The 14882-nt window shown below is 33.4% G+C and overlaps 1 protein-coding gene across 1 annotated transcript in view; it reads left to right on the top strand.

Annotated features, from left to right (window-relative positions):
- LOC128695660 (nuclear RNA export factor 1) overlaps positions 1-14882 on the top strand; it is a 97034-nt gene that overhangs the window by 41827 nt on the left and 40325 nt on the right. Inside the window, exon 9 of the mRNA XM_053786422.2 lies at positions 3950-4059. Coding sequence (XP_053642397.1) covers positions 3950-4059 — 110 coding nt within the window. The remainder of the gene's footprint in view (positions 1-3949; positions 4060-14882) is intronic.

Raw genomic sequence — 14882 nt, 5'->3', positions numbered from 1 at the left:
AACACGCATGGCTTATGGAGGAAAGATTCTAATTCCACTTCCCCATGGATATAAAAGGAAAAGTAATAAGACCAAGAACTATTAAGATAAAATCAAAGAAAACTCAGATTTTTTTTTTTTTTTTTTTTTTTAAACAAGTCGGCCGTCTCCCACCGAGGCAGGGTGACCCAAAAAAAAAGAGAAAGAAAATCCCCAAAAAGAAAATACTTTCATCATCATTCAACACTTTCACCACACTCGCACATTATCACTGTTTTTGCAGAGGTGCTCAGAATACAACAGTCTAGAAGCATACACATATAAAGATACACAACATATCCCTCCAAACTGCCAATATCCCAAACCCCTCCTTTAAAGTGCAGGCATTGTACTTCCCATTTCCAGGACCCAAGTCCGACTATATGAAAATAACCGGTTTCCCTGAATCCCTTCACTAAATATTACCCTGCTCACACTCCAACAGATCGTCAGATCCCAAGTACCATTTGTCTCCATTCACTCCTATCTAACACGCTCACGCACGCTTGCTGGAAGTCCAAGCCCCTTGCCCACAAAACCTCCTTTACCCCCTCTCTCCAACCCTTTCGAGGACGACCCCTACCCCGCCTTCCTTCCCCTATAGATTTATATGCTTTCCATGTCATTCTACTTTGATCCATTCTCTCTAAATGACCAAACCACCTCAACAACCCCTCTTCTGCCCTCTGACTAATACTTTTATTAACTCCACACCTTCTCCTAATTTCCACACTCCGAATTTTCTGCATAATATTTACACCACACATTGCCCTTAGACAGGACATCTCCACTGCCTCCAACCGTCTCCTCGCTGCTGCATTTACCACCCAAGCTTCCCACCCATATAAGAGTGTTGGTACTACTATACTTTCATACATTCCCTTCTTTGCCTCCATAGGTAACGTTTTTTGACTCCACATATACCTCAACGCACCACTCACCTTTTTTCCCTCATCAATTCTATGATTAACCTCATCCTTCATAAATCCATCCGCCGACACGTCAACTCCCAAGTATCTGAAAACATTCACTTCTTCCATACTCCTCCTCCCCAATTTGATATCCAATTTTTCTTTATCTAAATCATTTGACACCCTCATCACCTTACTCTTTTCTATGTTCACTTTCAACTTTCTACCTTTACACACATTCCCAAACTCATCCACTAACCTTTGCAATTTTTCTTTAGAATCTCCCATAAGCACAGTATCATCAGCAAAAAGTAACTGTGTCAATTCCCATTTTGAATTTGATTCCCCAAAATTTAATCCCACCCCTCTCCCGAACACCCTAGCATTTACTTCCTTTACAACCCCATCTATAAATATATTAAACAACCATGGTGACATTACACATCCCTGTCTAAGACCTACTTTTACCGGGAAGTAGTCTCCCTCTCTTCTACACACCCTAACCTGAGCCTCACTATCCAAATACTGTTCACATATATGCTTCAATGTAAACACCTGATCTACACATCCCCTACCCACTCTGAAACCTCCTTGCTCATCCGCAATCCTACATTCTGTCTTACCTCTAATTCTTTCAATTATAACAATAATATAATAATATCTTTCTTTACTACACGTACATGTAAAAGGTATACAGGCCTAGCTGACATCAGTGACATACTACTAGTATAAAGAAAGCCACTTGTTATGCAGAGTATTTCAAGAAAATTAGGTAAGTGTCCCAAGATAACACCCACACTAGTCGGCTAACACCCAGGTACCCATTTACTGATGGGTAAACATAGACAACAGGTGTAAAGAAACACGCCTAATGTTTCTACCCTGGCTGGGAATCAAATATTTACCAAAAATCATATACGGCTAACCCAAGCCAGGTACTAGAAATAAGCCACGTTGACTTTTTTGGGTTATCCTAGGTTCTCTACACATATGCTGCTATGTGTGATAATCTATATAGAGAAAATAACTTTTTTGTTTCAGGTTTATGGTGGAGTACGAGTGTATATCACATGACCACAACACAAGACACAGATCTCTTTTTGATATACCTCGTGTCCATATCACACTGTGTAAAAACTCTCTGCACATAAAGGGCCCCAAAATATGGAATTCATTACCAGAAGATATTAAAGTAACCCAGTCTGAAAATCAATTTAAGACTTCTCAAAAGCCACTTAATCACCCTAGACTAAATGCTAAATACTCAGTACACACTTACTCACGTATGTACTCCCACATCATAACTGAAACAATCGCATTGAACCTTTTATCCATTGTTGACAGGAATATAATTGAATCATTGTTTTCACAAAAGCATTTTAGAATATAAATATATCTTTGTATTATACAAATTTTGATTCATTTATAATTAATATTCTACTATACAACTATGAAATAATTACTATCCTACTGTACAACTATGATATACTCCTTAGTATTAAGTAGACTGCAAGCCAATAATGTTAAGTTGGCCCATAATGCCTAGGCATAATAGAGGCTCTCTTTGCATTGCAACCCACTATTGTAAATACAAAATCTCAGTGTACTGTTTGCAAAGACATAAAATAAATAAATAAATAAATAAAAGTTAGCCCTGTGCTACACTCTGTTTTCTCTAATATAAGCCCCAAGACAGGGATAGGAGAATGGTATTTGTGTACCATATCCTCTTCATACCTCCGTCAAACTGCTCGGTGTTATGCCAAATATTATTTATTCTGGAGTATTAACATGTTTTATGTTATTTATATTGTTTCTTATGCCATATTAGATCAATTGTGATAGGCAAATAAGCTGTAGTGTTGATATTAGCATAATAATAAAGCATATTCTCCTGCATCATGAGACTGAGCTCATGGCAACTGACAGTGGCTTCAAAGCCACCTTATCTTTAATGGATAATGTACTGTGTAGGTGCTTTACATAATGAGAAGCATTTCTTTTATTCATTGGAACTGTGGCTAGGACTCAAAGTAAGCAGGTTATAACAGTAAATACAGAAAAAGAAATTGGAGTGACTTATGCAATAAGTAGTGCCACCAAACAGTACCAGCAGGTTGGTGTGGCAACCCTGGAAATTTGAAATTATGCTAGCCAAAATTAGTGCCGAATAACTGATTGCCGGATTTGTGATGGCGTACCTTTACTAACTGTGTTTTCATAGCCTATGAAGAAGCTGATGATATTTATGTATAAATTATTTATTTATTTAGTGTTTGGCACTTCTCCCCTAAATATACAGTAATAAAAAAAAAATATAATAATAATAATAATAATAATAATTTAATAGAAGGCTGAATGTGTATCTTTTGAATTGAAGCTGTCATTGTTAATTAAATCTACTTGGTGATTTCATTTATATTTTATTATTTATTATCACACTGGTCGATTCCCACCAAGGCAGGGTGGCCCGAAAAAGAAAAACTTTCACCATCACTCACTCCATCACTGTCTTGCCAGAAGGGTGCTTTACACTACAGCTTTTAAACTGCAACATTAACACCCCTCCTTGTTTAACTAAATGTTTGTGAATAGAGTAGTAAATTAAAATGAATGGCATAGTTAAATGTAGTGTTTATGAAGTGCTAAACCTGTATGGGACATTCACTGTGTCAGGGCTCTGTCCTTTGTCTGCTAAGTGCAGGACTAACAGCTACTTAATTGTGCTCATCTGTACCTTAATAATGTAGAAAAAGTAATTTTTTTTTTTTTTCTTTTTTTTTTTTTTCTTTTGTTTTTCAACAAACCTGCCATATCCCACAGAAGCAGGGTGACCTAAAAAGCAATTTAAGTTTTTGTTTTTGCATTTAGTAATTTATACAAGAGAAGGAATTACTAGCCCCTTTGCTCCCAGCATTTTAGTCACCACCTACGACACACATGGCTTGAAAGGTAATACAGTTTACCGATAAAAATGTTTTAAAGAATGCAAATTATATTTTTATTTCTTTTTATTTCAGATCCTGAATCTAGATACCCTGGAAAAACTTGTTGGACTTAATCTTACAGAACTGACTCTGGAAGGCAATCCTCTCTGCAACCAGTTTCGAGATACTGAATTATACATCAGGCAGGTTGCACTTACTTTTATACAACCAGGCTAGCCCTTTTGTCAGAAAATAATTATACTGAAACATTTAGATTCTGATTTTATAAAAAAAAAAAAAAATCTAAAATCATCACCATTAACAGATTCATTTAAATGGAAATACAGCATACAACATTTCTCAAGTTCCTGAAGTATTGAAACTTCAGTTGCAATAATATACTTGCATTGTTTCAGAATCAGTGATTTCTTGCATGAGCTGTTTAAGAGCACTTTACTCAGATAAGGTTGTAAGGATGCTTTCCTTTGCATTGTTCTCTGTCTTGTCTTGGGTTCAAACATGCTAAAAATCATGATGCAATTGCATAAATTTGTCACAACATGTGTGTTAAGGGTAAAATATTTATGTAGACCAGAGTGCTTGTACAATTCTTGTGCTGAATACTTTAATAGAATTAAGCTCATCAATCTTTCAGGCATGATTAAAAGTTAAAATTTTATAACTTTTACAGATTATAAAATTAATATTTTTAGTTTGGTCAATGGATGCAAAAATGGTACCCAATATGGTGGTGGTGACACTTTTGTATTTGTGTGAAGCATGGAATGTAGATACTGCATCATGGAATATGAAGGCATTGTAAATGGCAGAGGTCAGTGTGTAGTGTGAATATTATGCAGAGGTTAAGGAATGAAGAAATTAGAGAGTATTGTCAGTGTAAGAAGAACGTAATTCAGAGAGAAGGAGAAGAAGAAGCATTTATGAGATGGTTTGGTCATTCAGAAGCATGAAATAAGCTAGGTTAATAAAGAGGGTATATATAAGTTTGGGATAGATGGAAGGTGATGGAATGGCATCCATCAATGTAGTGTAGCAAAATCTTTCAACACATTAATTCTGACTGAATAAATTTTATCTAAAGCAGTAACTTAAAAATCCTACGAATTTTGAAGCATAGGCACTGGCAGTTAGTGCAATATACAGATAGTGTTATAATTCTATTTATAATATGTATTTTTTATACTGGTAGTGACAAGATTTTCAGCATTAGTTATGAGGCTTAATAGAGAAAGAAAAGCCTTTGTCACAATTAAAAGTGAAATCAAGAATGTTGAAGTACATTAGGAGTATATCATAGGTTATGGTTTAAAATATTTTATTATTATTTTATTCTTACTTGAAAGACAGCACAAGTGATGGAGTATATATTTTCTTCTTTTAGTCACTCTGCCTTGGTGGGAAACTTCTGCTGTGTTAAAAAAAAAAAATTGTCATTACCGAGAGTATACCTGGAGGGTGTTCCAGGGATCAGTGCCCCCATGGCCCAATGAATGGCATATATCAGAAACTTCGAGTATCTTTTCTTGCTAAATTTTTTTTTTATGGACCTGTTTGCACATTTTTTCCATTACTCCCAGCCCAGGTTTGATATAAAAGCTTGTCAAAGCCTCATACCCTCCTCCTACCAGAGAAATTATTCTGAAGACCTAACATGGTATTTGGTCATCATAATTACCACTAAATTTTTAAATGCTATTAGTATCATTCAATTTGGCATTTGCCTCGTTTAATTTTAATATATCCTTCATGCAGAGGTAGCAAATTTGCATTCAAGCTCAAACAGCTTTGATATTATTTTGTTTTTTATAGACTGTGAATATATCTTCAAATATTGCCGTAGGTGTTGAAAAGAGCTCTTGAGAAAATAATATTTGTAGGGTGTTAATCTTTCAACAACCCATGCATAATTAGCTCTTGATAGTTTTCTTTGCTGTTTAATGACCCTCATGAGTTTAGTGCTTAGTTATGATTATTATAATAATAATTTACTGTTTAACTGTGTACCAAATTTGAGAAAGATGTATAGGAAAAAAACTCAATAAGAAAACTGAAATGAGAAAATGAAGTTTTAAGGCAGTCAGACCTAGAGATTTTATTGTATGGTAATACATGGGCACTGCTTGTAGCTGTAAGACTGTGTTAGTCAAGGGTTATGGGTCACATTCTTGGGTGAATAGTATAATTAAATAGGGGTGAATTTTGAAATGAACAGGTAGGCTAACGGCTCTTAACCTGAAAATTCAACCGTGTTAAGAAAATACATTTTAAGAAATGGAATAAGTGTTGTTACTAGTTTATAGTGTAAGTTTAACTTTGATTTACCTTTAATAGCTACAGTTCTTATACTGTTCTTTAGCTGTTTTTCCAAAATAGGTAATGAGAGGGAGAAACCAGCCTGGTGTGTAACTTGGCTCTACAGCTTTAGTATGCTTGATATATCATCATTACACTTGTGTGTGGCTGTAGTTAATAATTGTACTTGTCTGGTAGACTGTTCCTTGAGGCAGAGTAGTAAGTTATTTGATGCTCGCTTTTTGGCTTCAAGAAAATAAACTGTTAGTTGGTATACTTTTCAGCAGCAGGTAATGTATCTTGTTGTTAATTTACTTCACTTATCTAAGTTGATTTACCTTTTCTCACATCCAAAATTTTTTAGCTTATAATCTCCTCTACCTATTTTAATTAGTTTCTGAAAATTAATTTTAGATGAGGCTAAAACAAATTGCATCTTGAAAAAAGTATACAAATATTTCTAATTTTATTGCACATTAATAATGGTGGGAAGAATAAGTAGGAAAGTGGGATTTAAATTACATATTAGCAAAATAAAATACAGTATACATTCCCATCTTAACCATGATGATCATCAGGATTTGACTATTATTCTCAGAGTATTTCATTGTCCCCAATGAAATACACATTCTCAAGTCACAGCTCCCATGCACCCCTTCCCATGCACCCCCTCTCATGCACTCCCTTTCATGCACCCCTTCTCATGCACCCTCTCTCATGCACCCTCTCTCATGCACCCTCTCTCATGCACCCCCTCTCATGCACCCCCCTCTCATGCACCCCCCTCTCATGCACCCCCCTCATGCACCCCCCCACGAACCCACATGCACACACGCACACACTCACGCACACACTCATGCACACACTCATGCACACACTCATGCACACACACGCACACATACACACATACGCACACATGCACGCACACACATGCACGCGCACACATGCACGCGCACACACGCACGTGCACACACGCACGTGCACACACACACGCACATGCACACACACGCACGCGCACACACGCACGCGCGCACACACACACACATGTAAATTCATTGATATAGATGCAGATCATAGTAGATATGAGACCATCAGGATTGCTGTCAAAATGTTTCCAGTATGGACTTCTCTATTTTCTTTGAATTTAAATAAAACCAGTCTAGTGTCCAATTGTTTCCTTTAAATGTTAGCATTAACGATGATAAAAGATCATTCTCTTATTCTGTGAATGCTTTTCTTTTTAAATTATAAAATAATTTGCACCCTTTTTAGAGCTGTTTTGCAAAAAAATTTTAACGGTGCTTAATTTCTACAAATTTCATTGAACTCAATATATCATTTTTTCTTTCTATTCTAATTTTAGGAAATATTTCTGGTTGGAGCTAATCATAAGTGCTTCACAATTTCTTATTATCAGTTATTATACTTTAGCATATTTACTTTAGAATTTTGGCAGTGGTATTCTAGTATAATGATTTATAATAATTTTTTAGTAATATATTTAAAGGAGGGGTTTGGGATATTGGCAGTTTGGAGGGATATGTTGTGTATCTTTATATGTATATGCTTCTGAACTGTTGTATTCTGAGCACCTCTGCAAAAGCAGTGATAATGTGTGAGTGTGGTGAAAGTGTTGAATGATGATGAAAGTATTTTCTTTTTGGGGATTTTCTTTCTTTTTTGGGTCACCCTGCCTCGGTGGGAGACGACCGACTTGTTGAAAAAAAAAAAAATCTGTATGATATGCTCTCATTAATATATTTACAATATTTAAGTGATTTTTCAATAAGGAAGCCTTGAGCTGAGAAGAGGCTGCAAGGTTAGAAGCATCCTCAAAACTGCTCACAGGTTTCTTACAGGTTAGGCTGAAACTCTTAGCTTGACCAGCTTTTTATCATAGGGAATGATATTTTTCAGGAATATATTGGCATAACCAGATGTTACCACATCACTTATTTTTTATATGATAATTACGTATACTGTACCTTTTCACTTATCTTCTTTAATACATGAAAAACACAGTTTACTAAAAGATGCATTTCTAATACATTAAAATTTTTATGACTTACAGTAAGTGAATTATTGAAAACACTTTGTTCCTTTGTGATGTTTTTCTAAATGGAGTAATCTTCAGAATATAACTACCACTTAAAATATAAAATTCATTGTTCAAATAAGTTTTTCAAGGTTGCAGGATGTATATCTGTACATCTTCTTTATAAGAAAAATAAATGCAATCTTATAATTTGTGTGTAATGTGTATGTGCATGTATGTGTGTGCATATGAAGAACAAGCTTCTAAGGGTAAAATATCAGCTCAGGGCCTTTCACACTGTCACCCATGTTTTGTCAGGAGCTATGCAATTGAGTAAATTGTGGAATGAAATGGAAAAACATCAGAAGTTAATTAGCATGGTTTGGTCTCCCCTGCCATAGAAACAGATTTTCTGTTGTTTTTCTCAATTTCAACAATTGCAAAGCTCCTGTTGAAGCACTAGTGACTGTACAAAAGACCTTGAACTGATATTTCACCCCCTATTGGCTTGTTTTTGCATTTATAGATTACTTATCTGCAATTGTTTGCATGTACATGTATATACAGTATATGTACACATACATGTTTTATATGTATGTAATGTCAAGTTTTTAAAGCCAAACTTGCTGACCTGGCCCAGTTAGATGTAAACATTTTACTAAATAAGCCGACCCTTTACAGCATTAATTTTCCAATATCTGTGAAACTCATTCAGTTTGAGAAAATTAGCATTTCATTAATGTTAAATAATACTAACTCATTTTAAGCTGATCTCATACAGACTTGGGTAGGATTACACTATTTCTGGAAAGCTGTCAAGTAACTTGTGAGTTTCTGTGATATGTAAATTGTAGTAAGGTTAAATTAGATTACTTATTAAATTGCATATCATGTTAATTCTTGTAAATATATTTATCAGTTGTTAAGACAAAATTTGAGATCTTTTTCTTTTAAGAAAATTTGGCTTGTGTTTGAATGTTTGCAGCATTTTTTAAAAGACATTTCCATTTTCAGATATTTTATAATGTGACAGTGAAAGGTTAAATTATTTTTATCTTCTCTTATTTTGGAAATGGTTTCAGGAATGAACTTACTTCCAATTATGTATGTTAGGTGGCTCAGTTTTCTTTAACTTTAATTTTATGCTCATCAATCTGTCTTTAAATAGTGATTCATGAGAATAAACTTCAGCTTTTGCACTAAATATGTACCATCATTTTAGTTTACATGCCCACAAACATCTGTTGGACAGTTCACATAATGTTGAATTTTATTAAAATTTAAGTTGATATATTTTCTTGCAAAGGGATTTGCAGTTAAAGGATTTTGTGTTCTTTCTTTCTTTTTTTTATTTATTAATTTATTATTTTTTGTGTGCGTGTATGTGTTTGGAGAGCACATGCTAAGATATGCATGTTAAAATATAGAAAAACCTACATAAAAAAACATTGTTGATAAAGATATATAGGTTATGAGTAACTTTTTCAGAACACTTTTTAATCATTACCGACTTGTTGAAAAAAAAAAAAAAAAAATATATATGTGTGTATATATATATATATATATATATATATATATATATATATATATATATATATATATATATATATATATATATATATATATATATATATATTATATATATAATATATATATATATACACAGAGTAGAACATAATCTGTTCTCAAGAAGAAATTATAAATTTAAGATGAAATAACTTCTGGTAGGGATGTAGAGGAAAATATGGCTACTGATTAATACACCAAAACATCCTTGTCACATGAGGAGGAGGAGGAGGAAGAAGACTAGATAGAGAAGCAGCAGTAACAGCAGCAGCATCGTCAGTACCACCATCACCAACAGCATCACCAGCAGCAGCAGTAATCAGTAGTAGCAGCAACACTAGCAGCAGCAGCAGCTACAACAGTTGAAGCAGTAGCAGCAGTAGTAGCAGAAGCAGCTGAAGAAATATTGTGACAAGCTGAGGTGTGTTATGGAGGTTTAAGTTTTCATAAGGATATTGGAGGAAGAGGAGGAGGAGGATGTTGACAAGGAGGAAAGTCATCAAAAGGAGTTGATGTAGAGCATTTGCTCCTAAATGCAGTATTTTGAAAATGGAAGAAAACTACATGAGCAGTAGCCCAAGACTTGGAAAGTCTAAGCAGTGATTATTTTTTTATGCATAATAGCTAATCCTCTCTACATTCTGTTGCAGAATAATAATGTATGCTTTCTTTCACTTTGCTCAAATTCATAATGATAATGCCAAAATTAATTTTGTTCTGTAAAAGCTACTCTGTTAACCTATACATAAAAAAATATAAAATAAGTAGGCATATTTATAAATTCTATGTAAATTTTATATTTTTTTGTTTTTCAAATTATTCTAGTCCTCTAACTTTGACACCTTGTTCCTTTTAGGGGCTATTCCTAATGGCAGCACTACATGTCCCTTATTGAGTTTAGTACTTTCCATCAATTTAATTGTAATCCTTCAGAAAATCACTTAAAATTCATTAATAATTTTGAGTATTTCACTTAAGTGCACTGTGGTCATTTGCATAGTGTTATTTATAGGGCATCGTTGTCTTGTAAGTTTGTTTTTGAGTCAAAGTTTGACTCAGTAAATTGATTTATGGTTAATTCTTTAGGTAGTACATTCTTCATTACCATGTTTAATGGAAAATCAATTGGCTACTTCATTCATTTGTTAAAATACAGTATTTTTACGAATGCTAAAATGAAGACCTGTGGGATGTTTGCCACTAGAAAATTAAATAAATTTATTAGAAGCATAAAAGTTGAGGCTACTTATATAAAAGACAGTCCAGTATGAAATTTCATATCAAGATTTCTGGAGTTTTTGTCATTGTGTTTTGTACAGTGCTGTTAATATGGAAAGACTTTTAACTTTTAGTATGACATGACCAGCATTGTCTCTGAAGTGTGAATTATTAACATCACACATTAACAAAACACAACAGTCATCAAGAGTGTGAAGTTTCTGGCACCAGGAAGCTGTGTAACATCTCTAAACATTTAACATATCACAACAGTCATCAAGAGCGTGAAGTTTCAAGCACCAGGATATAGTATGTTGTTTCTGGCACCAAGAAATTGTGTGACATCTTCAAACATTAATAAAACACAGTGAGCATCAAGATTGATTATGAAGTTTCTAACACCAGAAATTATCAAGAAAAAGTATTAAATGGTCAACCTCAAAATACAGTAAAACATTGCAAAGCATGTTCTGTTCTAACTGCTCCACCACTCTCCTCCTGATAATATTCTCCATGATTTTGCATACTATACACATTAGTGACACTAGTCTATAGTTTAGTGCCTCATGTCAGTCTCCTTTCTTAAAAATTAAGACTACATTTGCCATTTTCCACACCTCAGGATAAAATGGTACCAGTGAGATATTACAATCATGGAGCTGTATTAAACTGCAAATAAGGAATTTTTCTGATCTCTAATCAACACATTGTCATTGACCACTATGAAAAGTGAAAGTCTTCAAAGTGTGATCTAAACTTTAGTTATCAAGAAAAGCATCATCATCAGGATCCAGAAGTCATATTTATATATCAAGTTAAGAAAGCTTTGGATATTAATGTACCATTATAGAAATAATAAAGTATAAAGTCAGCTGGCCCAAAAAGTGTGCACCACTACCATCAACAGGAGACTGGAGTGGAATTGCCGAACTCAAGATCTGTTTAGGAAACAATAAATGCTGAAAAAACAAACAAAAAAATATGGTCCAGCTCAAAAAATTGATCTTAAATTCTAAACTAAAATTTAGCCTAAATTCTAAACCACTTCCCTTGTGGCTTAGCGCTTCTTTTTGATTATAATAATAATAATCTAAACCACTCAGACCACTTTGTCCAGCACTGGTTAGAATGCAGGTTCTTCTTCCATGATTCATAGTGGGGCCAAAGGCTACCACACTTTCACATGTATTCTTAGACACCACTGTATTGTTGCACTTTGCCATTGGACTGGTGCTGAAAATGTGTCAAATGACTTTATTTATGAATAAAGCAACAGATGAGACACCATAAATGGGCAACATCCCTCTCTTGAAATAGGTTGAAATTTGTAGCCAAAGTAATATTATTGAGCCATTTCAGGTTTAGCTTTTTAGCACATAATTTTGTTGCAATTTATTGCTATTATATTAGGCCTCAGATTGAAAATTGTGTGGAATTTTTGCTCATGGATTTTATTTATAAATGAGAAGTGCCATAAAAAAAAATAAAAAAAATATAATGATTAATGTGTATATGAATTTTATTTTTTAGGTTATCTACTGTAGGACTCATCATTGTGAATTCTTCAATTTTAGCCATTTATTAAATAATGTGACATTATCAACTATGTGGGAAGATTTGTTGTATAATAAATGTATTAACTTTTAGGAGAATTTGATAATTACCATGCATTCAAGGGAGGGTAAAACTTTATTTACACTTGCCATAGTAAATAGACAAGATAGTTTATTGAATAATATGCATTTGTTTCTGTGTGGAAAGTGGTGTATCAGTTATTTTTAGGTGCAGTTCAGTGTAGTTTTATAGATTGTATTTTATTAGAAAATTTATGCCTGTATTATCTGTACATTAGTAGTTATGAATATTGTAACCATTTTTGTGTATTTTTTTTTTTCAACAAACTGGCCGCGTCCCACCAAGGCAGGGTGGCCCAAAAAGAAAAACTAAAGTTTCTCTTTTTAAATTTAGTAATTTATATAAGAGAAGGGGTTACTAGCCCCTTGCCCCATTTTTGTGTATATAAAAATTAATACCCTGCCTAGGTGGGAGACGGCAACTTGTTAAAAAAAAAAAAATTAATACAGGTTTCCTTCACTTTGTGTGGATTTGCTTTATGCGCTGTTCCTTTTTTCTGTCTATAATTCCATTAGTGCATAATGAATTCACTGCGTACATTTGGTGGATTTCAATCCCACCCTGGGACTTATTTTACAAAAGTTAAATGTTCAAAAGTCAGTCAAGAGTCAGATGTTGTGGCCATCAACAGTATGTTGATGACCTGAATACCTGACTCTTGATGGAGCTTAGTACATCTGTCATGAGCCAGAAATGTTTCTCCTACATAAAACAAGGGATACCTGTTCATGTAAATATAAAAAACAATTGCTTGAGATTATGCACAGTTCTGTTTGTCATCATTGTGATTCTGCAATTGCACCTATAGTTATATATGTGAGCCCTTATCATCTGCAAAAAAGATGTCATATACAGTAAAATAAATAAGTATTAATTTTAGGTAGAATTATTGTATCTCTACACAGACACTGGAGAGAGGTTTAAATACGTATGTATTTAAAACTATGTTTATTGAATATAAATTTCTTTTATTTTCTGTCATTAAGTTTAGCTTTACAAATTATATTTTTGTCAACAAATTTAAGTGTATTCTCTGATAAAATTTGCAAGAGAAAGTATTATACGAGTAATTTAAGTTTAATTGCATACGTGACTTGCCAGTTGTAATTTGCTTTCAAAATATGAATTTATTGAATAATCATTTAATGTGTCAAAATCAGACAGTATTCACTTGTGAATTAGTTTGGTAGTGATGTTACCATACATGAAATAACAGTCATTCTTATACTCGGAAATCACAGTAAGAAAATTCATTATGTGAAATACGTACATCATGTAAATATATCCTGCTCCTTTATCTAAACTTGCATGCCAGAAAATACATATATACACAAAAATATAAAAAAAATAAAAAAAAATAAAAAAGAAAAAGAAAAAAAGAAAGGAAAAAAGAAAAAGAAAAAAAAAAGAAAAAATATTAAAAAGTAAAATAAAAAAAAAAATAAAAAATGTCCATAAAAATTGTACACTATATACAGTAGTATTTAGATTCTTGGACATAAATGTGTATATTAAGAAGTCATTTATGGTTTGCAAGTTTGGTATATTGTATAAGAAAGTAACTTCTCACTAGGAACAAATTGTACAGTTTTGCAGATGTTTCATTGTCATTTTCAATTTTGATAGTACTGTATATTATGCGTTGAAAATTCAGTGTATTAATTATTTTATTGGTGTAGTAAATAATCCTGATATACATGTACACTTGCTTTTCCCTCATTTGTTGTTACATCACTTCACATTTCAGTAGAGAGTTTGAGAATTACACTGCACATTATTATATTTATTACATTTTCACTTGGGTACAGTGTGGTGAAGGTGTCATCTGGTTATGGCATACTGTTGTCTTTTCTTCAAGTGTAAGGGTATTTTAGCTATACTTTAAAGCTATTGGAATTCATGTAATATTAATACAATTTGTTAGCCAGTGCTCAGAGTTAAGTACTTAAGATGGTACAACCTAACTTCGAAATATCAGTTTTAGTATGTATGTTGAATTAGTCAATTGAACTACTTAATTACTGCCAAAATACTAAAGTTGTGTTTTTTGAGTGTTGTAGGTTCCAAAAACTACACACTTCACACAGACACTATTGACTATGGTTTATTTTTCTGTTGAATGTCCATTAGCTGAAAAATATTTGGCCCCATTAGGGAGAAATATTTGATTCCGAAACATGCTAAACATTGTACATTACCTTACCAAATAAATACTACAGGTCGGCCATCACTAATCCAGCAATCAGTTATCTGGTTCCA

This window comes from Cherax quadricarinatus, chromosome 42 (assembly GCF_038502225.1).
Source record: "Cherax quadricarinatus isolate ZL_2023a chromosome 42, ASM3850222v1, whole genome shotgun sequence".
NCBI lineage: Eukaryota > Metazoa > Arthropoda > Malacostraca > Decapoda > Parastacidae > Cherax > Cherax quadricarinatus.
The sequence above is the reverse complement of the archived record's forward strand: the minus strand, read 5'-3'. Positions and strand labels throughout refer to the sequence as shown.